At 41.8% G+C, this 20,469-nt stretch overlaps 2 protein-coding genes across 7 annotated transcripts in view; both read left to right on the forward strand.

Annotated features, from left to right (window-relative positions):
- The first annotated feature begins 1,907 nt into the window (after positions 1-1,907).
- Rpl14 (ribosomal protein L14) lies at positions 1,908-5,229 on the forward strand. Its single transcript, XM_046437422.1, has 6 exons — positions 1,908-2,008; positions 2,511-2,612; positions 3,041-3,135; positions 4,366-4,465; positions 4,551-4,604; positions 4,878-5,229. The coding sequence occupies exons 1-6, from the start codon at positions 2,006-2,008 to the stop codon at positions 5,181-5,183; spliced, it is 660 nt and encodes a 219-aa protein (XP_046293378.1). The 5' UTR covers positions 1,908-2,005; the 3' UTR covers positions 5,184-5,229.
- Positions 5,230-12,213: 6,984 nt separating this feature from the next.
- LOC124087785 (zinc finger protein 621) overlaps positions 12,214-20,469 on the forward strand; it is a 49,747-nt gene continuing 41,491 nt past the window's right edge. For 2 of the 6 annotated variants that reach the window (XR_006850195.2, XM_058576829.1), the window contains exons 1-5: positions 12,214-12,352; positions 12,968-13,048; positions 17,406-17,532; positions 17,710-17,880; positions 18,093-18,209. Coding sequence is in view for 5 of the 6 variants with exons in the window: in XM_058576829.1 (XP_058432812.1) it covers positions 13,025-13,048; positions 17,406-17,532; positions 17,710-17,880; positions 18,093-18,209 (439 nt within the window). In the remaining variant the exon portion in view is untranslated. The other 4 variants (XM_046436856.2, XM_058576827.1, XM_046436858.2 and 1 more) reach the window with 4 other exon arrangements.

A 20,469-nucleotide genomic window follows, 5' to 3' on the forward strand; every position in this document is an offset into this window, starting at 1 on the left:
CCAGAGGGCATTTAAGACCTGAGCCACATCCCCAATCCTTTTTATTTTTTTTATTTGGAGAGAGGGTCTCACCAAGTTTCTTAAGGCTTCCTTAAGTGAATGAGGCTAGGCTGGAAGAGCTTGTAATTCTCCTGCCTCAGCCTCCTGAGTCTGGGATTTCAGGAGTGCTAGCACTCCGGGCTGCATTGCGATTCTTAAGGGAAATAGAGAGGGGAACACATTCTAGGAAAGGAGGATCTCAAGTGTATGAAAGGCCAGGGGGTGGGGGTGGGGGGGTGTAGGTATAGTGAGATAGGAGTGGAAGAAGCAGAATGACCAGATCTGTAGAGAAAAAATAGGAGGGTGTTTTGGGGTGAGATTGTGGAATGCGTGTTTGTTTGAAGAATGAAATCCATGGACACAAGGGTGAGAGCAAATAGGATGTATTAGAGTAATAGAAGAAAACAGAACTCCCCAAGGGGGAGGGATCCCAAGAGAGGGTTGCCAAGGGATGTGTGTTCTCTAGGAGTTTATATCAATCATGGGGTTGAGAAAGTTAGCACCCAACCCTGGGTAAGGCAGTGTGCACAAACTCTTCGTGAACCTTTTGGTCCAGTCAGATTACCCTGCCTTTTTTGGAGGGAGTCTGACCACCAGGCAACAGATGTTTCACTATCAGTTTGTATACTTACCTAGGAATCAGCCTGACCTTGGTGAGGCCTGGCTTTTATTGTCTGTAGTCTTTTAGTCCTGCTATACAGAAACCTGACCTTGAAGGGGCCCAAGTTGCCTTTTTTGTGCCTCATTATCATGAAAGACTAAGAAAGGCTCAGCAACTGTTATAAATTTTATTAATTTGGTACTGGCAATTTGAACCCAGAGGTGCTTTAACACTGAGCTACATCCTCAATTTGAGACAGGGTCTCCCTAAGTTGATCAGGCTGGCCTTAAACTTGCAGACCTCCTGATTTGGGTGCCACAGTCATGGGTGGTTATAGATGCTATTTGTTTACTTGGGACACCAGAGATTGAAGCCATGGAAGCTTAACCCCTGAGCCACATCCTCAGGGATGAGACAGGATCTCACTAAACTGCTTCTCACCTAACTTGCTGAGTCTGGCTTTGAATTGCAATCCTCCTGACCCAGCCTCCAGAACCTCTGGGATTACAGGCAAGCACCACGCACCCGCCCTGTTACTGATAAGAGATCTGCCAACTAAATACAACTTGTAATCCCTCAATTAGATAGGGACCAGGGTTTTTTTCTTTCTTTCCCCATTTGCTCCAAAGGAGCAAGTGGGACTACTGAAAATATGTGAATAAGGATTGTGTACTAAATTAATGTTTCCCGATTTTGAAAATTGTACTTACAATGTAAGAGAATGTCTCTGTTGTTAGGAAATGGATTTAAGAGTGTAGCGAGAAAGGAATATCATGTCTGCAATTCCCTCTCAAAACGGTCCAGAATAAAATGATAGAATGAGAAAGCAAACCTAAAATAGTAACATTTGGGGAATCTAGAAATGTAGAAAGGTTTATGGAGATTACTTCTAGTTTGGTAGCATTTCTACTAAACTATTTTAAAATAAAAAGTTAACAAAACTACTGTGATCACTTACGGAGGGAATATGAGAAAATAAAGCCCTAGTACTAAACTATGAGTAACATCAAAGTTTAGACAAAAATCCGAGAGCAGTGAACACTGGAAGATGTTTTTAAAAATGGGACGCGAACAGTTTTGATGGAAAACATAGCCTTAGTATTCTTCTTTACCCTGAAGGTCTAAGAAAGGAAAACTTTCCTGCAATTCGCCCATTCAAACCACCCAATTCAACTTCATCCCACAAGCCCGCGAAAAATCAGCAGGCAATTAGCCGGAGAAGCCTTGTTTTCCAGCGAGCATGCGCACGCACGCAGGTCCCAATCAATCGGTGCTCACGTCGGCGTCTCTTTACGTCAGGGGCGGGCACTCTTCTACACATGCGCAAGATCGAAAAGGCCTTCTTTCTCGCCCTACGCCGCCAACATGGTGAGTCTCACTGCTGATGGCTCCGTGACTGGGGCCATGCCTCTTGACGTTTTCCTCGGAGGGAATTTTGAGCCCTGGAATGGAACCCAGAGGGTCCTGGGAAACGCTTGTTGAGGGTCCCTGGGCGGTCGCTGCGCGGAACTCTTGCCAGTTCTGGGCGCGTGGCCGGCGATCGCGCTGAGGGCCCGGCACCCCGGCGCGCCATGGGCCACGCGTGCGTGCCGCCGCCCAAAGCAGCATGGCTGAGACCGTCGTAGCTTCCCCAGCCTCTGGGGCCGAGTTGGACTGGGTGCTTTCGTTCTGGGGCATGCAGGGCCTTTGAGCCTGGAAGCCGGCTTTCCCCCAGCGCCACCCCTGCGGATTTCGTTCATTCAGGTCCTCTCCAGGCACTTGGGCGTGTTCCACTTAGTCGTTCTCTGAATTAGGCATGTTGTCTATAGGCTGGGGGACGTTATAGCAAACCTTTAAATATTCACTGTGTTTTCTCTCCCTGCGCTTTCAGGTTTTCAGGCGTTTTGTGGAGGTTGGCCGGGTGGCCTACGTCTCCTTTGGGCCTCATGCTGGAAAGCTGGTTGCAATTGTAGATGTTATTGATCAGAACAGGGTATGTATAAGAAAGAAAAAGTGTCCTAATTTTGACTTAACGTGGCAGTGAATGGTACCCACTATAGATGATACTGTAATTAAGTGACCTGTTGGGAGCTCTTTGGGTGGCAGTGTTATTTTACCGTTCACTGTGGGTAGGGTTTCAAGCGCAGACTTGAGTTAGCTGCTACTTCTGGGTTATAGTATTGCCTCAGCCTTTTAAACTTGCTTTCGGCCAATTCTAGAACAAAACATTGGCTATGTTTAAGTTATTATGTGTAAAACGAGTTCAGAACATACTCAGGCATACAGAAAGCACTTTGTACTGTTGTTAGTCTTTTAATAATATGTGGGTTGGATGGTTCTGAAAAGACAAGTAATTATACAGAATATTCATTTAAATTGCTGTCATGTTTTACACTGAAATCTCTGATCTTTGTATTTTAGGCTTTGGTTGATGGACCTTGCACTCAGGTAAGGAGACAGGCCATGCCTTTCAAATGTATGCAGCTCACTGATTTCATCCTCAAGTTTCCTCACAGGTAACTATCCACCAATCATCACAATCCCCTCTCCTTAGTTTTGTTTATACTAGTAAAAGTTTGTTTAATTTTGAAAACCTTGCCACTTTTGTTGTCTTTCTCTTGAGAATACAATAAATAATACAGAAGATTTATAACTGTTCCAGAAGAAGGATTTATATTATGAAGTAAATAGGCATTATTTACTTTTAAAATGACCTTCTCTTTTCTTCTGGTGTCATAATCACTTTTAGCCTTAAAACAACAGTGTGTCACTCTTGTCTCTTTCAATACTGTTATCATTAGTTGAATTTTTAATGTGTTGTTTACTAAGTATTTAGCTTTGGGGGTTTAAGTTGTTAACTTTGGATACCTGTATAGTGTTCCAGAAAATATTTATATTCTATACTTGTGTCATCTCCTAACATCTGCCACCACTACCTGAAAACAAAAACCCTAATAGGACAGAAACTGTGATATGCTGGATACCTTTAGCTGGGCGTGTGCATTTAGGATGTTTGAGTACTGTTTTTTCTTTAAACTTACCATTCATACAGCCTGGAATGAGTATGTCCATTCTGTTGCTACTGTGATTACACATTATTACATTATTTAAAGAACAGTTAGGGGTGAATCTTGAAGATGTTCATGGAGGATCACAACAATACAGGAGTTTCTGGTGACTTGGGTTTTCTTTGGGTACCCTTGTAATTCTTTGATCTCTGAGTGATACATACTGGGTTTATTTTTGGCCACAAGTTGTTGTATGAAGTAAAAACAGGAAATTGATTTCTGCACTACTTTAAGTGACATGTCATCAGTGGTGATTTTTAAGTCTAGTAAAATGGATTAGATTACAGTTTTGATAAAATTATACTTCAATTTATGTCTTGGCTGTGTGAACACCATTCAGTAGGTAAAACACATTGTTGTGCCGGATGGTATGTATGCCAAGTAAGACTATAGTGAAAAGTGTAATGGAATCCTTCCTAAAGGAAAAAGTTTTGTGACCTAAAAACTTTGTTACTTGCTGGGTACACTGGCACATACCTTTAATCCCAGCTGCAAGGGAGGCTGAGGCAAGAGTACTACAAATTCAAAGCCAGTCAGGGCAGCTTAATGAAACCTTTGTCTCAAAACAAAGAGGGCCTTAGGATGTGACTCAGTGCTTGCATCTGTGCAAGGTCCTGTGTTCGATCTACAGTGCCAGAGAAGGCCAATTGCTTAATCTGTGGTTTTGCCTCTTTGTAGTGCCCGTCAGAAGTATGTTCGGCAAGCCTGGCAGAAGGCAGATATCAATACAAAATGGGCAGCCACAAGATGGGCCAAGAAGATTGAAGCCAGAGAAAGGGTAATGACTTTGGGTCATTTGAATTCTGACTTCATCTCTTTTGAAGGATTTGAAGTAAGATAATTTTTCATTTCTTTTTAAATAGAAAGCCAAGATGACTGATTTTGATCGTTATAAAGTAATGAAGGCAAAGAAAATGGTAAGTTTTTAAATCTATGTCCTGTAAGTTTGCTTCTGGATAAGAAAACAGTAACCAATTTCCATTTCAGGCTGCTGCCTCTTTGGAGCTTACTGTGAAAAGAGGTTGTCCGTCCTTATTTGCTTTATTTCATGGTATCCTTAAGAAATTATTCTTTTTATTTGGATTTAGTTGTGGAGAATGGGCCACTTAATGCCCTTTCTAAAAACTAGCATATGTCAGTTTTATGTATGCATATGTAATAAATGTTTTTCTTATGTTGATTCTTTTCAGAGGAACAGAATAATCAAGAATGAAGTTAAGAAGCTTCAGAGGGCGGCTATCCTGAAAGCTTCTCCCAAAAAGGCACCTGTTGCTAAGGCTGCAATTGCAGCTGCAGCAGCTGCTGCTGCTGCTGCTAAAGCTAAAATTCCAGCAAAAAAGGTAACTCCAGCAGGCAAGAAGGCTCCGGCCCAAAAGGCTCCTGCCCAGAAAGCCTCAGGCCAGAAGGCAGCAGTGCCGCCTCCAAAAGCTCAGAAGAGTCAGAAAGCTCCAGCCCAGAAAGCACCTGCTCCGAAGACATCTGGCAAGAAAGCATAAGAGGCTATTTAAAAAGGAATAAAGATTCTTTTGACATGTTGGCAAATCTGTTAAAAGTCCTTGGATTTTATACTTGTTGCTGAGGCAGGGTTAGGAGGCAGATTGATAAACATCAGGCTCAGTTCCTTGAACTGCCCAGGCTTGGTTATACACAACCATAACTAACTGATCTCATTACAAATCATGATAATTAGAAAGTGACTTTATTTCCTTATGCAAAAAAACATTTTCCCACACGGGGTAGAGTTCCAGCCTCCTGATGTACAAGAGACTAAAGTTTTCTTTTAAAAATAGTATATAAGAAAATAGACAAATATGCAAATAATATGGTGGATTGATTTCTTGTCTTTTCATACCCTCTCCCCCAAATTTTGATAGAGATTCTAGCTCTGTCCCCCTTTTTTGGAGATAGGGTCTATTTTGCCCTGGCTAGTCTTGGCCTCCTGGGCTCAGGTAATCCCCCTGATTCTTAAAGCTGTGTAACTTGGGCAAACCCTTAATCCCCAAAGCCTGTTTCCTATGCTTTGGAGTGGTTAGTAGTTAATGGTTGTATAGCCTATTGAGAGGCTTATTAGAGATAAGGTAGTGCTGGTTAGGATAGGTGGGGTTCATGAATTAACAATTGAGATGGAAATTTAGAGATCAGAAACTAGCAGGTTGACATGGAAAGAAACTTAGGATGGCATTTTTTGGTTGAGTTTGCCAAAGCGGGAGAGTAAGTGAAAGAAACAGGGAAGTTGAAATTTGTTTTGCTAAGTATCTTTGGGTGCATCAGGAAAAGGAGCTAATGAAAGAAGCTCAGTGCCCAAAGTATGGAATGGTGAATCGGGCATTAGCTTTAGGGGAAAGATGTCTTTTGCATGAGGAATTTAGAAAGGTTTAGATAATCTCTAGATCTAAGGGGGATGAGAATATACATTTGCAGGACAGAAGTTAGTAATTGCATGTGGAGGAAGTGGGAGAGCACTTCTTTGCAGCATTTTGGGTCTAGCCTATGAGGTTGTCAGAATGAGAATGTTTTAGAGAACAATTGGAAATACAAATCCAAAGGACTTTAGGAAAGTGTCTGAGGCATAGGGCACCTGAAAAGGACTAAGAGTTGGACCAAATAATAGATTTTGTGGCCAGTGATATATCTTTAGGAAGATTAGCATAACAGTATAATCTAGATTGAATTGGAAATGGGAGGTAGGTTGAGGAAAAAGTAGGTACTTAAAGTTCACTGCACACATGTTCTGTTACCATGATGAAGGGAAGGTGGCTTGAAGAAAATACTGAAGCTGAGTCGGATGGCACAACCCTGTAATCCCAGCTATTCGGGAAATAAGAACCCAAGATCCAGGCCTGCCTGAATAATTTAGTGAACCCCCATCTCAAACTTTAAAATACAAGGACTAGTGATAAAAGTCAGTAGAACACCCCTGGGTTCAATCCCCAATACTGCCAAAAAAAAAAAGGTATTCAGATTTAAATCTGAGTATTACTGAGTGGGGCCTGTACTATCTATGAAACTCATCTAAAAATCAGGGGACCCAATACTTCCCTTATATTGTGGTAAGTATCATATGAAGTGCTTGTGAAAATAAGTATAGTGTGTATCCTTAATATCAGGTCTTCGCTTAAAGGATAATAACAGGTTGAATTGTGTTGCTCTAAAGTAGTTTTATGGACAAAATTTGGATAGTTGGATTTTCAGGGAGCCTCTGCTTCAGTTGCCTCAGATATTCAGATAGTTGGCATGTCCTCTAATTCGTGGTATTTTTCCTCTCATTTGTTGGGTGAAATACTGTTTAGTATCTAAATTAAAGGCTACACTTAAATCTACCAAGTAGCTGAATTTAATTAATTTTGGTACTGGAGATTGAATCCAAGGGAGTTTAACCACTAAGCCACATCCCCAGCCCCTTTATATATTTTTTTAAAATATTTTTTTAGTAGACAGACATAATACCTTTACTTTATTTGTATTTATGTAGTGCTGAGGATTGAACCTGGTACATCACACACACAAGGCAAACGCTCTACCATCTGAGCCCAGACTCTACATATTTTATTCTGAGACGGGGTCTCAATGAGTTGCTTAGGGCCTCACTAAATTGCTGAGGCTGGCTTTGAATTCTAAATCCTCACCCTTCCAAGCCACTGGGAATTAAAGGCATGTGCCACCATGCCTAGCATAGCTGAATTTTAAATCCAGTCATAAATATATTGACACCATAATAAGACATTTTAAAGTAAAGGGCCCCTTGGTCTCCAATTCCAGAACTTTGTAAAGGAAACAATTATGTACATTCTCGCAGATATTTTTCTATACATTTCTCATATGTGTACAAAAAGTAGTCACATGATTCCTCGTTTTAAGCAATGTTTATGCTGCATATATCCTAACTTGTTTCTTTGAAAAAAATGCATTATAGCAATCATATCTGGTTGGCATCTATTAAACCTTCTCCAGAGAAACAACCAATGTGATAAGGTATGAAAAATTTAAAGGTATTGACTTGTGATACAGAGGCCAAGAAGTTCATGATCTGTAATCCACAAACTAGAAAACTAAGAAGTTGGTGCAATTTAGTTTCAATACAAAGGCCTGAGAACTCAGAGCCATTGGTGTAAGTCTCAGCCCACTTCTGAAGGTTCAAGAACCAGGAGTTGCTGAGGCTGAACATAGGAGAAGATGGGTATTTCACTCAGAAGAAAATTCAGGCCCTCAACAGATTTAGTAAAACCTACCTACATTGAGAAGGGTGATCTTTATAAAGTCAGCTGATTCAGATGCAAATCTCTTTCAGAAAAACTCACAGACACCCAAAAATGTTTTACCAATGATCTAAGCATCTCTTAGTTGACACACCAGAATTAATGGTCAAATCCCCTATTCGTCCACCTATTTCTTTTTACCTTCTTCATAGTAATCCATAATATGAATGTTCATTTTTAAAGCAAATTTTATGATACCTATATTATATAACTTTAAAATGCAGAGTATTAATTCATAGTGTTTATTATGGATGTTCATTTGACTCTTGGTAAACATTAAGTATGTTGCCACCTGGGTATGGTGGCACTCACCTGTAATCTCAGCTGCTTGGGAAGATAAGGCAGGATGATTGAAAGTTTGAGGATAGCCTGGGCAATTTAGTGAATGACCTGTCTGAAAATTTAAAAAATAAAAATGGCTCAGTAGTAAGGTGACTCTGGCTTCAATCCCCAGTACTGGGGTGGGGTGGGGGGGGGGGATGCTGCTAATTGCTTTTTCTCTTTAAACAGTACTTACAGGGCTGGGAATGTAGCTCAGTCGCTAGAGTGCTTGCCTCACATGCACAGTGCCCTGGATTCAATCCCCAGAACTCCCCCTCCCCCCCGAAAAAAAGATTATCTATCTATATATGTATACACACACACACACATATATATATTAAATATATACTGTGCATATATAATATGTATTATATATACTGTGTGTGTGTGTGTGTATACACACACACAGTACTTAAGTAAATATCCTTGTACCTACCTCCTACACAAAATTGCATTTATTTGGGGCACATTTACCAATCAATCAGTGCAGTTGGTAGATTGAACAGGGTGTGTGTTGTTTTTCGTACTGGGAGTGAACCTAGCGGTGTTTTACCAGTGAGCTACACCTCCAGCTCCCTTTTAATTTTTATTTTGAGACAGTTTCACTAAGTTGCCTAGGCTGACTTCAAACTTGTAATCCTCCACCCTCAGCCTCCCAAGTAACTGGGATTGTACCACAGCACCCTGCTTTAAGTTTTATTCTAAATACACAAATCAGAGTGTAACTGTCATGATATTTGCTTCTTAATACTTTTTGTACTGGGTATGCAATGCATTCTTGTAATCCCAGTGACTCAGGAGGCTGAGGTAGGAGGATTGCAAGTTTGAAGACAGCCTCAGCAACTTAGCAAAACCCTGCCTCAAAGTAAAAATTTAAAAGAATTAGAGATGTAGCTCAATTGTGAAGCTTTCCTGGATTCAACACCCAGTGCCAAAAACAAACAACAACAAAATAAAACAACATCTTTGTGTGAATGTGTGGTGCTAACGATTGAAACGAGGGTCTCACATATGCTAAGCAAGTGCTCTACCTGTCAGCCACACTTCCAACTCAACATTTGCTTTTTTTTTTTTTTTGATACCAGGGATTGAAACCAGAGGCACTTAACCACTGAGCCACATCTCCAGCTTTTTTTTTTTTTTTTTTAATTTTGACACAAGGTCTTGATAACTTGTTTAGTGAACTCGTTAAATTGCTGAGGCTAGCTTTGAACCTGCCATCTTCCTGCCTCACTTCCCCCTTGGGATCACAGGCATGTGCCACCATGCCCAGCAACATTTGTTTCTTGAAATTTGAAATTTTCTTAGTTGCCTACCTGGCATACTTAAGTTTAAAGAGAATGTGTGTAATGGGTTGGGGATGTAGCTCAATGGTAAAGTGCTTGCCCAGCATATATAAAACCCTGGGTTCAATCCCCAGTACCACCAAACAACAACAACAAAATGTATATTATCTTCTTGCTGTTTATAGTAATTTCTGTTAATAGTTATCCTTACTATTGAAATTCTTTGAATTACATTTTTGCCTATTTAATTTTAAAGAATTGTGTTAAAAATCTCTGTACAAATATAGATTTATCAGTTTCTTATATTTCAAATAGTTTTTTGCTTTACATATATTAAAATGTGATGTTGCCAGGCGTGGTGAGCACATGCCTGTAATCCCAGTAGCTCGGGAGACTGAGGCAGGAGGATCGAGAGTTGAAAGCCTGCCTTAGCAATAGTGAGGCTAAGCAACTCAGTGAGACCCTGTGTCTAAATAAAATACAAAATAGGGCTAGGGATGTGGCTCAGTGGTGGTTGAGTGCCCTTGAGTTCAATTTCTGGTACAAAAAAGAAAAAAAAAAGTGATGTTAGATATATTGAGTTAGTTATCACTAGAACTTTTTGTGGATTAGACTTTCTCCGTGTGAATATCTCCCTCTTTTAATGTTTCCCTTGAATTCTATTATTTTTTTCCAATTATTCATATTGTCATATTTACTTTCATTTTATTAATAATTATTTAGTCAAGCTTTGAAGAAAATCTAACAGCACCCTTCCTTACTTTCATTGTGGCTTAGGCATTATTAGAAAATGCAGAGTCAAAAAAGAGCATACTACAGGGACACAGCCACATCAATGTTTATAGCAGCACAATTCACAATAGCTAAAATGTGGAACCAACCTAGATGCCCTTCAATAGATGAATGGATTAAAAAATGTGGCATTTGTAACAATGGAATATTACTCAGCACTAAAAAATAACAAGATCATGGCATTTGCAGGCAAATGGATGGCATTAGAGCAGATTATGCTAAGTGAAGTTAGCCAATCCCTAAAAAACAAATGCCAAATATCTTCTCTGATATAAGGGGCGTGACTCAAAATGGGATAGGGAGGAAGAGCATGAGAAGAAGACTACCGCTAAATAGGGAAGAGAGGTGGGAGGGAAAAAGATGGAGAAGGGGAGTTGCACGGAAGATGGAAGGAGAACCTCATTGTTATACAGAATACATTTATGATGTTGTAATGAGAAAAAGAAAAAAAAGGTGTCACATTAGATTGGATAGAGAGAAAGGATGGGAGAGGAGGGAAGGAGTAGGGGGGATAGGAAGGGCAGCAGAATAGACAATATGATTGATGTATGTACATTCCATGTATGTATTATATGTCAAAATACATTCTGTCATGTATGACTAAAAAAAATTAAAATTTAAAAAAAAGCCACCAAAAAAGAAAGAAAAAAAAAAAAAAGAAAATGCAGAGTCAGGAACTCTGCCTCAGCCATTTTAGACACATCTCCTTTACTTTTCACATGAAGCAGGTGGAGTGCCTACAACAGAAGTTCCCCTAAAGGAGCTCTCAGACCACGGAGAGAAAGTAAAGGTGCAACATCAGCAATGCACTGACATCAGAAAAGACTTGAATAATGATTTTCTTGAATCCAAAAGGCTTTGTAACAGTACTTGAAAAAGAATATACTTCAGAAGGATTTTAAAAGGCAGAAGTGTCATGCATCTAAAATCACCCTGGTTGCAATATGGGAAGAAAAGGTTGGAGGGGGCTAGACTGGAGACCATGAAAAGGGAGGAAGGAGGCTGTCTCAGTAATCTAGGTGAGAGAAGAGTAGAGGAAGGAGCCAATGATAATTCTTAGACCACTAACTTGGCTGGTAGGATGCATGACACTCCCTATAGAAGTTGAGAAAAGATGATGATCTTAGTGTGGACGTTTAGGCCCCTGTGGGTTAGGTAAGTAGAAATAAACGGTGGGCCAGTAGACACAGATCTCTAGCTCAGAACTAACTTCACAGTGCCTGCCCAATGGGCACCAGCTCCATGATCAAAGTTATATCTAGGCTGGAAAAGTAACGGGAATGTTTTACAGGACAGTGACACTGATACTCAGGAGTAATAATGATGTCAGCAACAAAATAGCACTTATTTTGATTTAGTTATTAACAGAGTCTTAAGTGTGTTGGATGAGTGAACTCAATCTGTTGAATTTATAAATTTGAAACTATTACCATTCCAAGTTGAGAAGTAGCTTGAGAAAGTCCATTCTGTTCATAAACAGTGGAGTTAGGGTTTCACCGCAGTCAGACCCCAAACTCCACGATATTAGGTCACACAGGTCAATCAGCCATGAAGTGGGAGACAGGGGCTGTCAATTCATTAGGTAAGTTACTGCTAGCAAGCTCTAGAGCCAGAGGCGTTTATTTTTATACATGGAGGAATTTATCATCTGTTTGGGGATGCTAAGGCATGATTGATGGAAAGTCGGACACATGACTGATGAGAAACGGTCTTGAGCACAGGGCCTGGAGCCTCGCTTGGGCGAACCATGGAGAGAGGACGGCCTCCATCTTCCTAGAGCGGCGCCAGGGCCGCCGCGGGTCTCGCTTCCGTCTTGGCGGATTCGGCGCTCTGCAGGAGCTTGCGGTGAGCGGCTCTGGTTGCGCAACCTGGTGCCGGTCCTGAAGGTTGCGTGTTTGGGCCTCGCAGACGCCCCGCGAGAGCCCCATGAGGCCGCCCGAACCCTGGCCAGCCCCTGTTGTCGAGGCACGACTGACCTTCCGGCCCCGAGACCTTGTCCTCTGGCTCGAGGTACGCTGGGTGGGCGCCCGCGACCGACATCTGGGGTCCCCTGCCTCCCGGGTGGAGCGTTGTGATCGCGGTTGGGTCTGTGGTCACCATCTCCAGTGGGACATTGAGCGTCTTACCCATTTCACCTGAGGTTAGTTCGCCACTTGAATTTTGCGCTGCAAACCGTTGTTGATTCAGGGATCCCTTCTCTCCAGAGGCTCCTTTCGAGTCTTTGCCGTGATTCCTACAGGTGTTTCTTACAAAATACTTAGCAATGCATTCTTGGTGGGGCCACGGGTTTTCTTAAAAGCCACGAAACCACTGCAGTTCTTTTTTGTTTCTCCATATTTTTTTTATTGGAGCAACATAATTATGCATAATGGTGGGATTCGTTGTTACCTGCTGCAGTTCTTAACCCTTGCTGCACAGACATTCATTTTAGGAATTTCCAGCATCGCCAGACACATTTATTAGAGAATGTATAAAGGGGGGCATTTGCAGCAGCACCTCAGGAATCGGTGGAGAGGATGGTGGAGAACAGTGTCCTAAGGATATCTGGTTCCGTTAGGAGACAGAGCAAGTGTGGGAAATAAGACAGCTCATTCTCAATGTTTTTTTTTTTTTTTCTTTCTCTAGCTCTGCAGGTTTTCCAAGACTAGAGGGCGCAGTGCATGAAGCCAGGGGTTATCCACCATGCTCCAGACAGTGTGGTCCCAGGTGAGCTGAGCTTTCTTTTAGCATACTCAGAGGCAGGAAAGGTCAGGGAAGGCCTAGCAGCCTCATTTGATCAGTCCTGTGCTTAGCATTGCCTCCATCAGAGTGTGGCAAAGGAGTATGCTAGGGAGTTGATTAGAGAATATGTAGGCTGGGAAAGAAGAAAGCCCAGCCAAGAAATTCTCCTAGAAAGTGAAATCTACTTGTGTGAAAACTCAAAGTGTGGTCCATGGATGAGAGTTTTGACATCACAGGAAGCTTGTTGGGAAAGGCTGGATTTCAGGCCAGTTCTCCTGAATTAGAAACCATGTTTCACAACATCTGGAGAACTTAGGGGCTGGTTAAAATGTGAGGAATGCTAGTCTTCATCACAAGACCCAAAGGACATGTATTTTCTCAAGGAGAGTTTACCCTGCATGCTGCCTGTGTAGGATATAATGATACCAAATGTCTAATTTGGAAGGTTTGGTTCTTGTGGGTACTGTGCTCTGGGGGAATGCTGAATTTGTAGCTGAAGCAGCTCAGTGCAAAGATGTCAGCTTAACCTCTGTGAGAGCCTATAGCCCTTGTTGGCACAGATTCAGGTAGCATAGGGAGCAGTTGTCCCCTCCCCCAATCTTGATGGTAGAGGATGAGTTTACTGATTTTTTTTCCATTGTCCTGTGTCATATGCTGAGAAAGCTATGTATATAATGTAATGGATAGATCATGTAATAAGAAAACTCCATACCCAGAGACTTAAAAGCAAGCAATGGTGGCTTCTTTTGTGAACATTGGTCCATCCAAATCTGTTTGAGCCCTTCAACCAAAATTAGTTCTTGCAAGTCAGGAAAACTTTTGTAGGGGCAATCTGTTCTTTCTTGGCACCTTGCTTGCCTATTTTCTCAGGATTAGTTTCCATTAAGAAAACTCAGAGCAACAATGGCTTAAACAAAATAAAACCTTCTCTTCTATGAAAAACAAGTTTGGGAGAGTCAGTCCAGGGCAACTACACAGTTATGCACACAGGCTCTTTCATTCTGCGCTACTATCCTAGCACTGTTCTCATGCTGTAGGCCACCTTATAGTCCAGAGTTGCTGCTTGGTCTCAGGCAATTATGTGGGTATTCTAGTTAGATGTAGAGATAACAAAAGAGGTGAACCTTTCAGCTGAGTTTGCATCCTTCTAGGACCTTCTAAGAAGTCTCTGATAGTATTTACATTTGGGTTTCATTGATCTCACTTAGTTGCCTGGGTTGGATGCAACCTCAGGTAAAATTAGGGTTCTATTACTAAAGAAGAAAGCGAGTACATGCATATCAATATACCTGTTAGTCTCAGCTAAAGTCTCTGTGAGGAATATTTTTCTAGAAGATTCTGGAATCTTCTAGAAGCTTTCCTCAGTTTCATATATGGTTGTAGTAAGTATTGAGATTTATATGACATTGTGTGCCAGGTGAATTTTTAGTGCTTATCTATATTAACTCATTCTATCCTACAAAAGCCCTATAAAATAGATATTATTGGTATTCTAGTTTTAAAATGATGGAGCTGAGGCACAGAGAGGTTTAGTATTCTATCCAGTATCAGGGATGGAATTTGAGCCTCAGGTGTCTAGCAGGTATTTTTCAACCTTGGCTCAATTTACATTTTATCTACAGATAATTATTTGTTTGGGGGGATTCCCTATGCATAATTCATCAGCATCCTTGGCCACTGTCCACTAGGTGCCAGTAGCACCACCACCACCACCATCACGCTGCAGCTGTGATGACTAAAAATATATCCAGGCATTGTCACCTTTCTCCTGGGGGAGGAGGGCAAAATTGTCCCTGTGTTGAGACAAGGCTCACAAGTCTGCTGTTTGCTACTATGCTGTGCTGCCTCTGTAACCTGTTTCTCACACACGGGAATCACAGCTCCACTACATAAAGGAGGTGGTAAGTGCTGGCAGAGAACAGAAGCAGTGTGATCACAGATGCACTTCATGCAGCAGGATGTTGAGAAGCTTAGTGTTTCAGAAAACAAGAAACCAAAGAGTGCATGGATAATTACAGAGGTGTGGAGGGGTAGAGCATAATGTGGGGGAAAGAAGGTAAGGTCTATGTTTCCAGCTTTTTTCTTTTCTCTCTCCTTTTTTTTTTTTTTTTCTACTGGAGATTTAACCCAGGGGACTTTATCACTGAGCTACATCCCTAGATCTTTTTTATTTCTTATTTTGAGACAGGATCTCACAAAGTTGCTGAGGCTGGTCTTGAATTTGCAATTCTCCTGCCTCAGTCTCCCTAGCCTCTGGGATTATAGGTGAGTGTCACTGTACTTGGCTGCTTCCAGCTTTTGACTGAAGAAGATTAGACATATTATTAACATTTGGGGTTGGTGAAGTGTCTATTCTGCCCTGAACAATAAGGTTGCCCCTAGCTTCCTCTGCCTATTTAAAATTAAAGTCAATTAAAACTAAAGGTTCAGTTTCTTATTCATACTAGTTATATTTACACTTTTATGTACAAGAGACTATAGATGATTTCTTCACATATAGTTATGATTTTTCCCTTGCAACAAAGAGTTTATGGGGAGGTATTTAAGATCATGCCAATATCCTACTCTTTGTTGAACCTTCCCCTGAGATTCAGCATCATTGATGTTTTTTGTCAGGACTAATTTTCACAACAAGGACTACAAATCTAGTACTTCTCCAGTTGTATTTCTTTTACTTGGTAGAGACTACTACATAAATAAAAGGTAGCTTCTCTTTTTTTTTTTTTTTTTTTGGTACTAAGGATTTAACTCAGGGGTATTTTACCACTGACCCATATCCCCAGCCCTTATTATTCTTTATTTTGAGACAGGGTCTCATTAAGTTGCTTAGGGCCTCACTAAGTTGCCAAGCTGGTCTCAAACTTGTGATCCTCCTGAGTCAGCCCTTGAGTCGTTGGGATTGCAGGCGTGCACCACCATGCCCAGTGAAGAGAGGGTCATTCATGATGATGAACTGGAATGGTGTAGTGGATAATTTATATGTAAGTGGTCAGTTCATCTTAAAATTTTTATTTTCTTATATAGCCTTGTAATAAGTACTCAGATGAAGAGGACTCCCTTTCGTCTATCTCAAAGTGTTTAATATTGCTGATTCCCTAGGGAATAATAATTCTTGCTTCATAAATTATTGTATGTTGAACAGATTGAGGTAAAAAAATAACTAACACTGAACCCTAACCCTGTGATGGTTTCCTTCTTCCTTAAGAAGTTGTAGGTGGCTTTGCAGAGGCAAAGGGAGATAGATCTGGTGAAGAGGATGGTAGGTTGGACAGAGCTTAGGTGATCAGGGGCTGATCTGTGAACAAGGTTTGGGACATGGCCATCCTGTCCCTGGGGTCAAGTGTGTTAGGAGAGGAGGAGACACTGAATGTTGTCTTCAAGGGAGAACCAGCTTTCTGGTAAGGCAGGATGGTAGAAAGAGGGAGAAAGGGTTGAATGAAAGGAACTCTATCCCCATGAACTCACTTCTCTGTCCTTAGTAGAAGCTGTGGAGGAAGAAGACAAGAGGAGCTGAGTCAAGATCCCTGATGGGTGCTTCAAGATGAATGAACACAGGGTGAAAGACAGATACCTGCTGTGGTCAATTTAGGAAAAATGCCAGAAAAATATATTTGGCTTATAGAAGCAGAGATGGGTTGACGTGATCACCAGGGAGAGAAGAGCAGGTGCTGGGCTGTGAGCTTAGGCTGACAATATTGGGCCCACAGAGATGTGTTTCCACCATGCGACCAGCGCACTGGTTTCATTAAAGAGGTTCTTGGCATAAAAGTTAACTAGTGAGATCGAAATAAAACACACAGACTCAGTTACATTTTTCTATGACCAGGTCCGAGACGGCTCCCCCTCTGGCTCCCACCTCGAACCACCCGGTAGGGCAGCAGGGATTACTCAGGGCTAGCAGGAGAGAGGGAGAGAGCACGCCAGGGAGTAGCCTTTTATTGGGGAACAAGAAATTCAGGGGAGAATTCCATCCAATGAAGGTTGAGGGGGGCAGCACTCCAAGGTCAGGGTCAGTGATTGGCCCCCGGGGTCAGTGGTCAGTCACACCCCAACACGGACAGGCTCTCGCACCAGGAGAGGGTCGGGAAAGCTCTGACACAGTTTAGCCAGAGCGCCTCAGACCCAAACCGGGAGTTGCCCAGTCACATGTGAAAATGGCTCCCCACATGTGTATATGAAAAGTGGGAATTCTGCCTGAGGGCTGCCCCTGCTTAGAGTGCTGTGTGTTTCTCATCATTGTAAACCTTTCACGGGGCTCAGAACTGTGGGTTGCAGTAGATTCACCCCTTCCCTGCCTCCTTCTGCGCTTATACAGGACTTGAGCAGGAACCTGTTGTTTTAGGAGGCAGTGACCTTTGAGGATGTGGCTGTGTACTTCACCCAGAATCAGTGGGCCAGTCTGGAGCCTGCACAGAAGGCTCTGTACCAGGAGGTGATGTTGGAAAATTATGCGAACATAACTTCTTTGGGTAAGTCCTCTTCCTCTGAAACTTAGCTTCTGCCTTTGGGGCTCCTAGATTCTCCCTTAGCAGATCTGGGATCTTTAATATCCCCAGGATTAATGACCCATGAGCTGAGCTCCCTAATTCCCAGTTTCAGGAGTAGCTGAATGGAGAAAGATCTGGATTCACTTTGGTTTTTAACAGGACTTCCCTGTTGGCTGGTTCCTGGTGGGGACTGTACTGTGAGGGGTTTGCTCTGGGAGCAGAGAGAACTGAGAAGGTTCCTGGTGCCCCACCTTCATTCCTCCAGTCTTCCCGTTCCCTGGAGGAGACCCCGGCCCATCTACTGTGTGTGTGAGTCTCCTAGGACCCCAGGTATACACTTCCAGTGACTGTGGGTACTTCCTGTTCTCTCAGAGGCTAGAATAAGCTATGAGCCCTTCCTTAGATCCCCAGATTCTCTCCTCATGAACCTCACTTGGTCTCCTGGGCATCTGCCTCTTTGTTCACCTGGCAAAGCAGAGGGTAGACTGAGGGAGGTTGGTGGTGACTCTCTCAGCTTCCTGTTCCTTTTCTTTCTCCTTTAGCAGCATTACCATTCCCTAAACCAGATCTGATATTCCAGCTGGAGCGAGGGGAAGCCCCATGGGTCCCAGATTCATGGAGACCTGTTGGGGAAGAGGCCCTTGGAGGCAGGTGCACAGGTGAGCAGGAGAACAGACCATCTTCTTTTCCAGCTTTGACTCTTGTGTGTCTGTCTGTTTCTCTTTCTCTTTTTGTTTTTGTAGTAGCTGGGATTGAACCCGGTGAATTGTATCCCTAACCCTTTTTATTTTTTGACTTTGAGACAGGGTCTCCCTAAGTTGCCCAGGCTGGCCTCAAACTTGGGATTTCCCCACCCCATCCTACTGAGTATCTGGGAATATAGATATGTGCCACTGCACCCAGCTACTTCTCTTTTGATATTTTAACATGAGATGAAAGAGGTATTTCTTCGGAACCATGGCTGTTGTGGGATGAAAATAGTCATGCTTCAGCTCTAAACTAGAAGACAGCAGTCCAGATGTTCCATTCTCTCTCATTTTTCTTCAGAAAGTGAAAGGATTGCAACATTTTATTTTTTTTTTAATTTTTAATTTTTTTTTTTTTTTTTTTTTTTGTGGTGCTGGGGATTGAACCCAGGGCCTTGTGCTTGTGAGGCAAGCACTCTACCAACTGAACTATACCCCCAGCCCAGCAAACATTTTAAAACTAGTATTTATTTAATTTTAATTTTGTTTTCCAGTACTGGGAATTGTATCCTGAGATGTTTTACCTCTGGGCTACATCCCCATCCCTATTTATTTTTTATTTTGAGACAGAGTCTCACTAAGTTTCTGAGGGCCTTACCAAGGTGCTGAACTTGTGATCCTCCTATCTCAGCTTCCTGAGTCATTGGGATTACACATATGTGCGACTGTACCTAGTTACTTTTACTTTTGAGACAGTGTCTTACTAAGTTGCTGAGGTTGGCCCTGAACTTGGAATCCTCCTGCCTCAGTCTTCTTAGTCACTGGAATTATAGATGTGTGCCACCATACCTGGTTTACGTTTATTTTTTTTTTAATTAGTGCATCATAATTATACATAATAGTGGGGTTCGTTTTGCTATATTTAAATGTGCACATAACATAATTCGTTCAGTCTCTTATTCTCCACATTTCAAACTCTGTTAGTGAAATAGGCTTCTGTTCATCAGTTTAGGAATATAAACATGATATAGTTAAGAACTTCGTTTTCATTTATTAATTTGTTTGTTTTATTTATTTTTTCCTGTATTGGGGATTAAACTCAGGGCCTTGTATATGCTAGGCATGTGCTGTACCACTGAGCTACATTCCGAGCCCTAGAACTGAGTTTTTATAAGAACTCTTTGTGTGTATATTTATGTGAAACTGTACATGAAGATGGAGTCATTCTGATTTTCTCATTTAATAATAAATAATTAGCCTTTGAAAGAACTCTTGTGTATGAAAAATATATATTTATATATGGAATGAATGGTTTCCTTTTTTGAAATATGTTGAATTGAATAGATGTAAAGACCCATCCAGAGATTTGGTAGATAACCTGTCTAATTCAATTGCCTTGTTCTTATACTCTCAATCCTTTGTGCCTTTCTGAGCTTCTGTACCCCGAGTGCTGCTTTCCATTCCCCTACTCCTGTCTTAACACATGAGTCAACTTGGGGTCATCTTGAGAGAGAACCTTTCCTGGCAGCCTTCCCATGGTTATCAGTGTTCCCCTTTTCCATAGTCACCAAAAGCTTTCACCAGCATTGTCCAGTAGAACAATGGAAATATTATATATCTATACTGTCCAATATGAGAGCTGTTAGCTCCTTGAACACTTGAAGTGTGGCTAGTATAACTGAGGAACAGTTTTCAATTTTATTCCACTTAAATTAAATTTAAATAGCCATTTAAGGGACTATGGCCACCCTACTGGACAATACAGTATTAAACTCAAGAGTTTCAGTGTGCTTTTTTTAGTGACTATATCAGTAGGTTTCGAATTCTGGTGTGCATTAGGATTACTTGGAGGGCTTGTTAAAACACGGATTGCTAACATTACCTCCAGAGATTCTGATTCAGCAGACTAGGGCAGGGCCTGAGAATTTGCATTTCTCACAAGTTCCCAGGTGCTACAGGTCCAGGGAACATAGGAACCATTGTGTGGTCATCAAAGAGTGTAAGCAGCATTTAAAAATTAGAATAGGGCAGGTATGGTAGTGCCCACCTGTAATCCCAGCAACTTGGGAGGTTGAGGCAGGAGGACCACAAGTTCAGGGCCAGCCTCAGCAATTAACAAGGCCCTAAACAAGTTAACAAACCCTGTGTCAAAAAGGGGGGGGGGGGGCGGTGCTGGAGATATGGCTCAGTGGTTAAGTGCTCCTGAGTTCAATCCCTGGTACCAAAAAAAAAG

Source organism: Marmota monax, unplaced genomic scaffold, assembly GCF_021218885.2.
Source record: "Marmota monax isolate L192 unplaced genomic scaffold, Marmota_monax_Labrador192_F-V1.1 WCK01_AAM20220418_F8-fsc00021, whole genome shotgun sequence".
NCBI lineage: Eukaryota > Metazoa > Chordata > Mammalia > Rodentia > Sciuridae > Marmota > Marmota monax.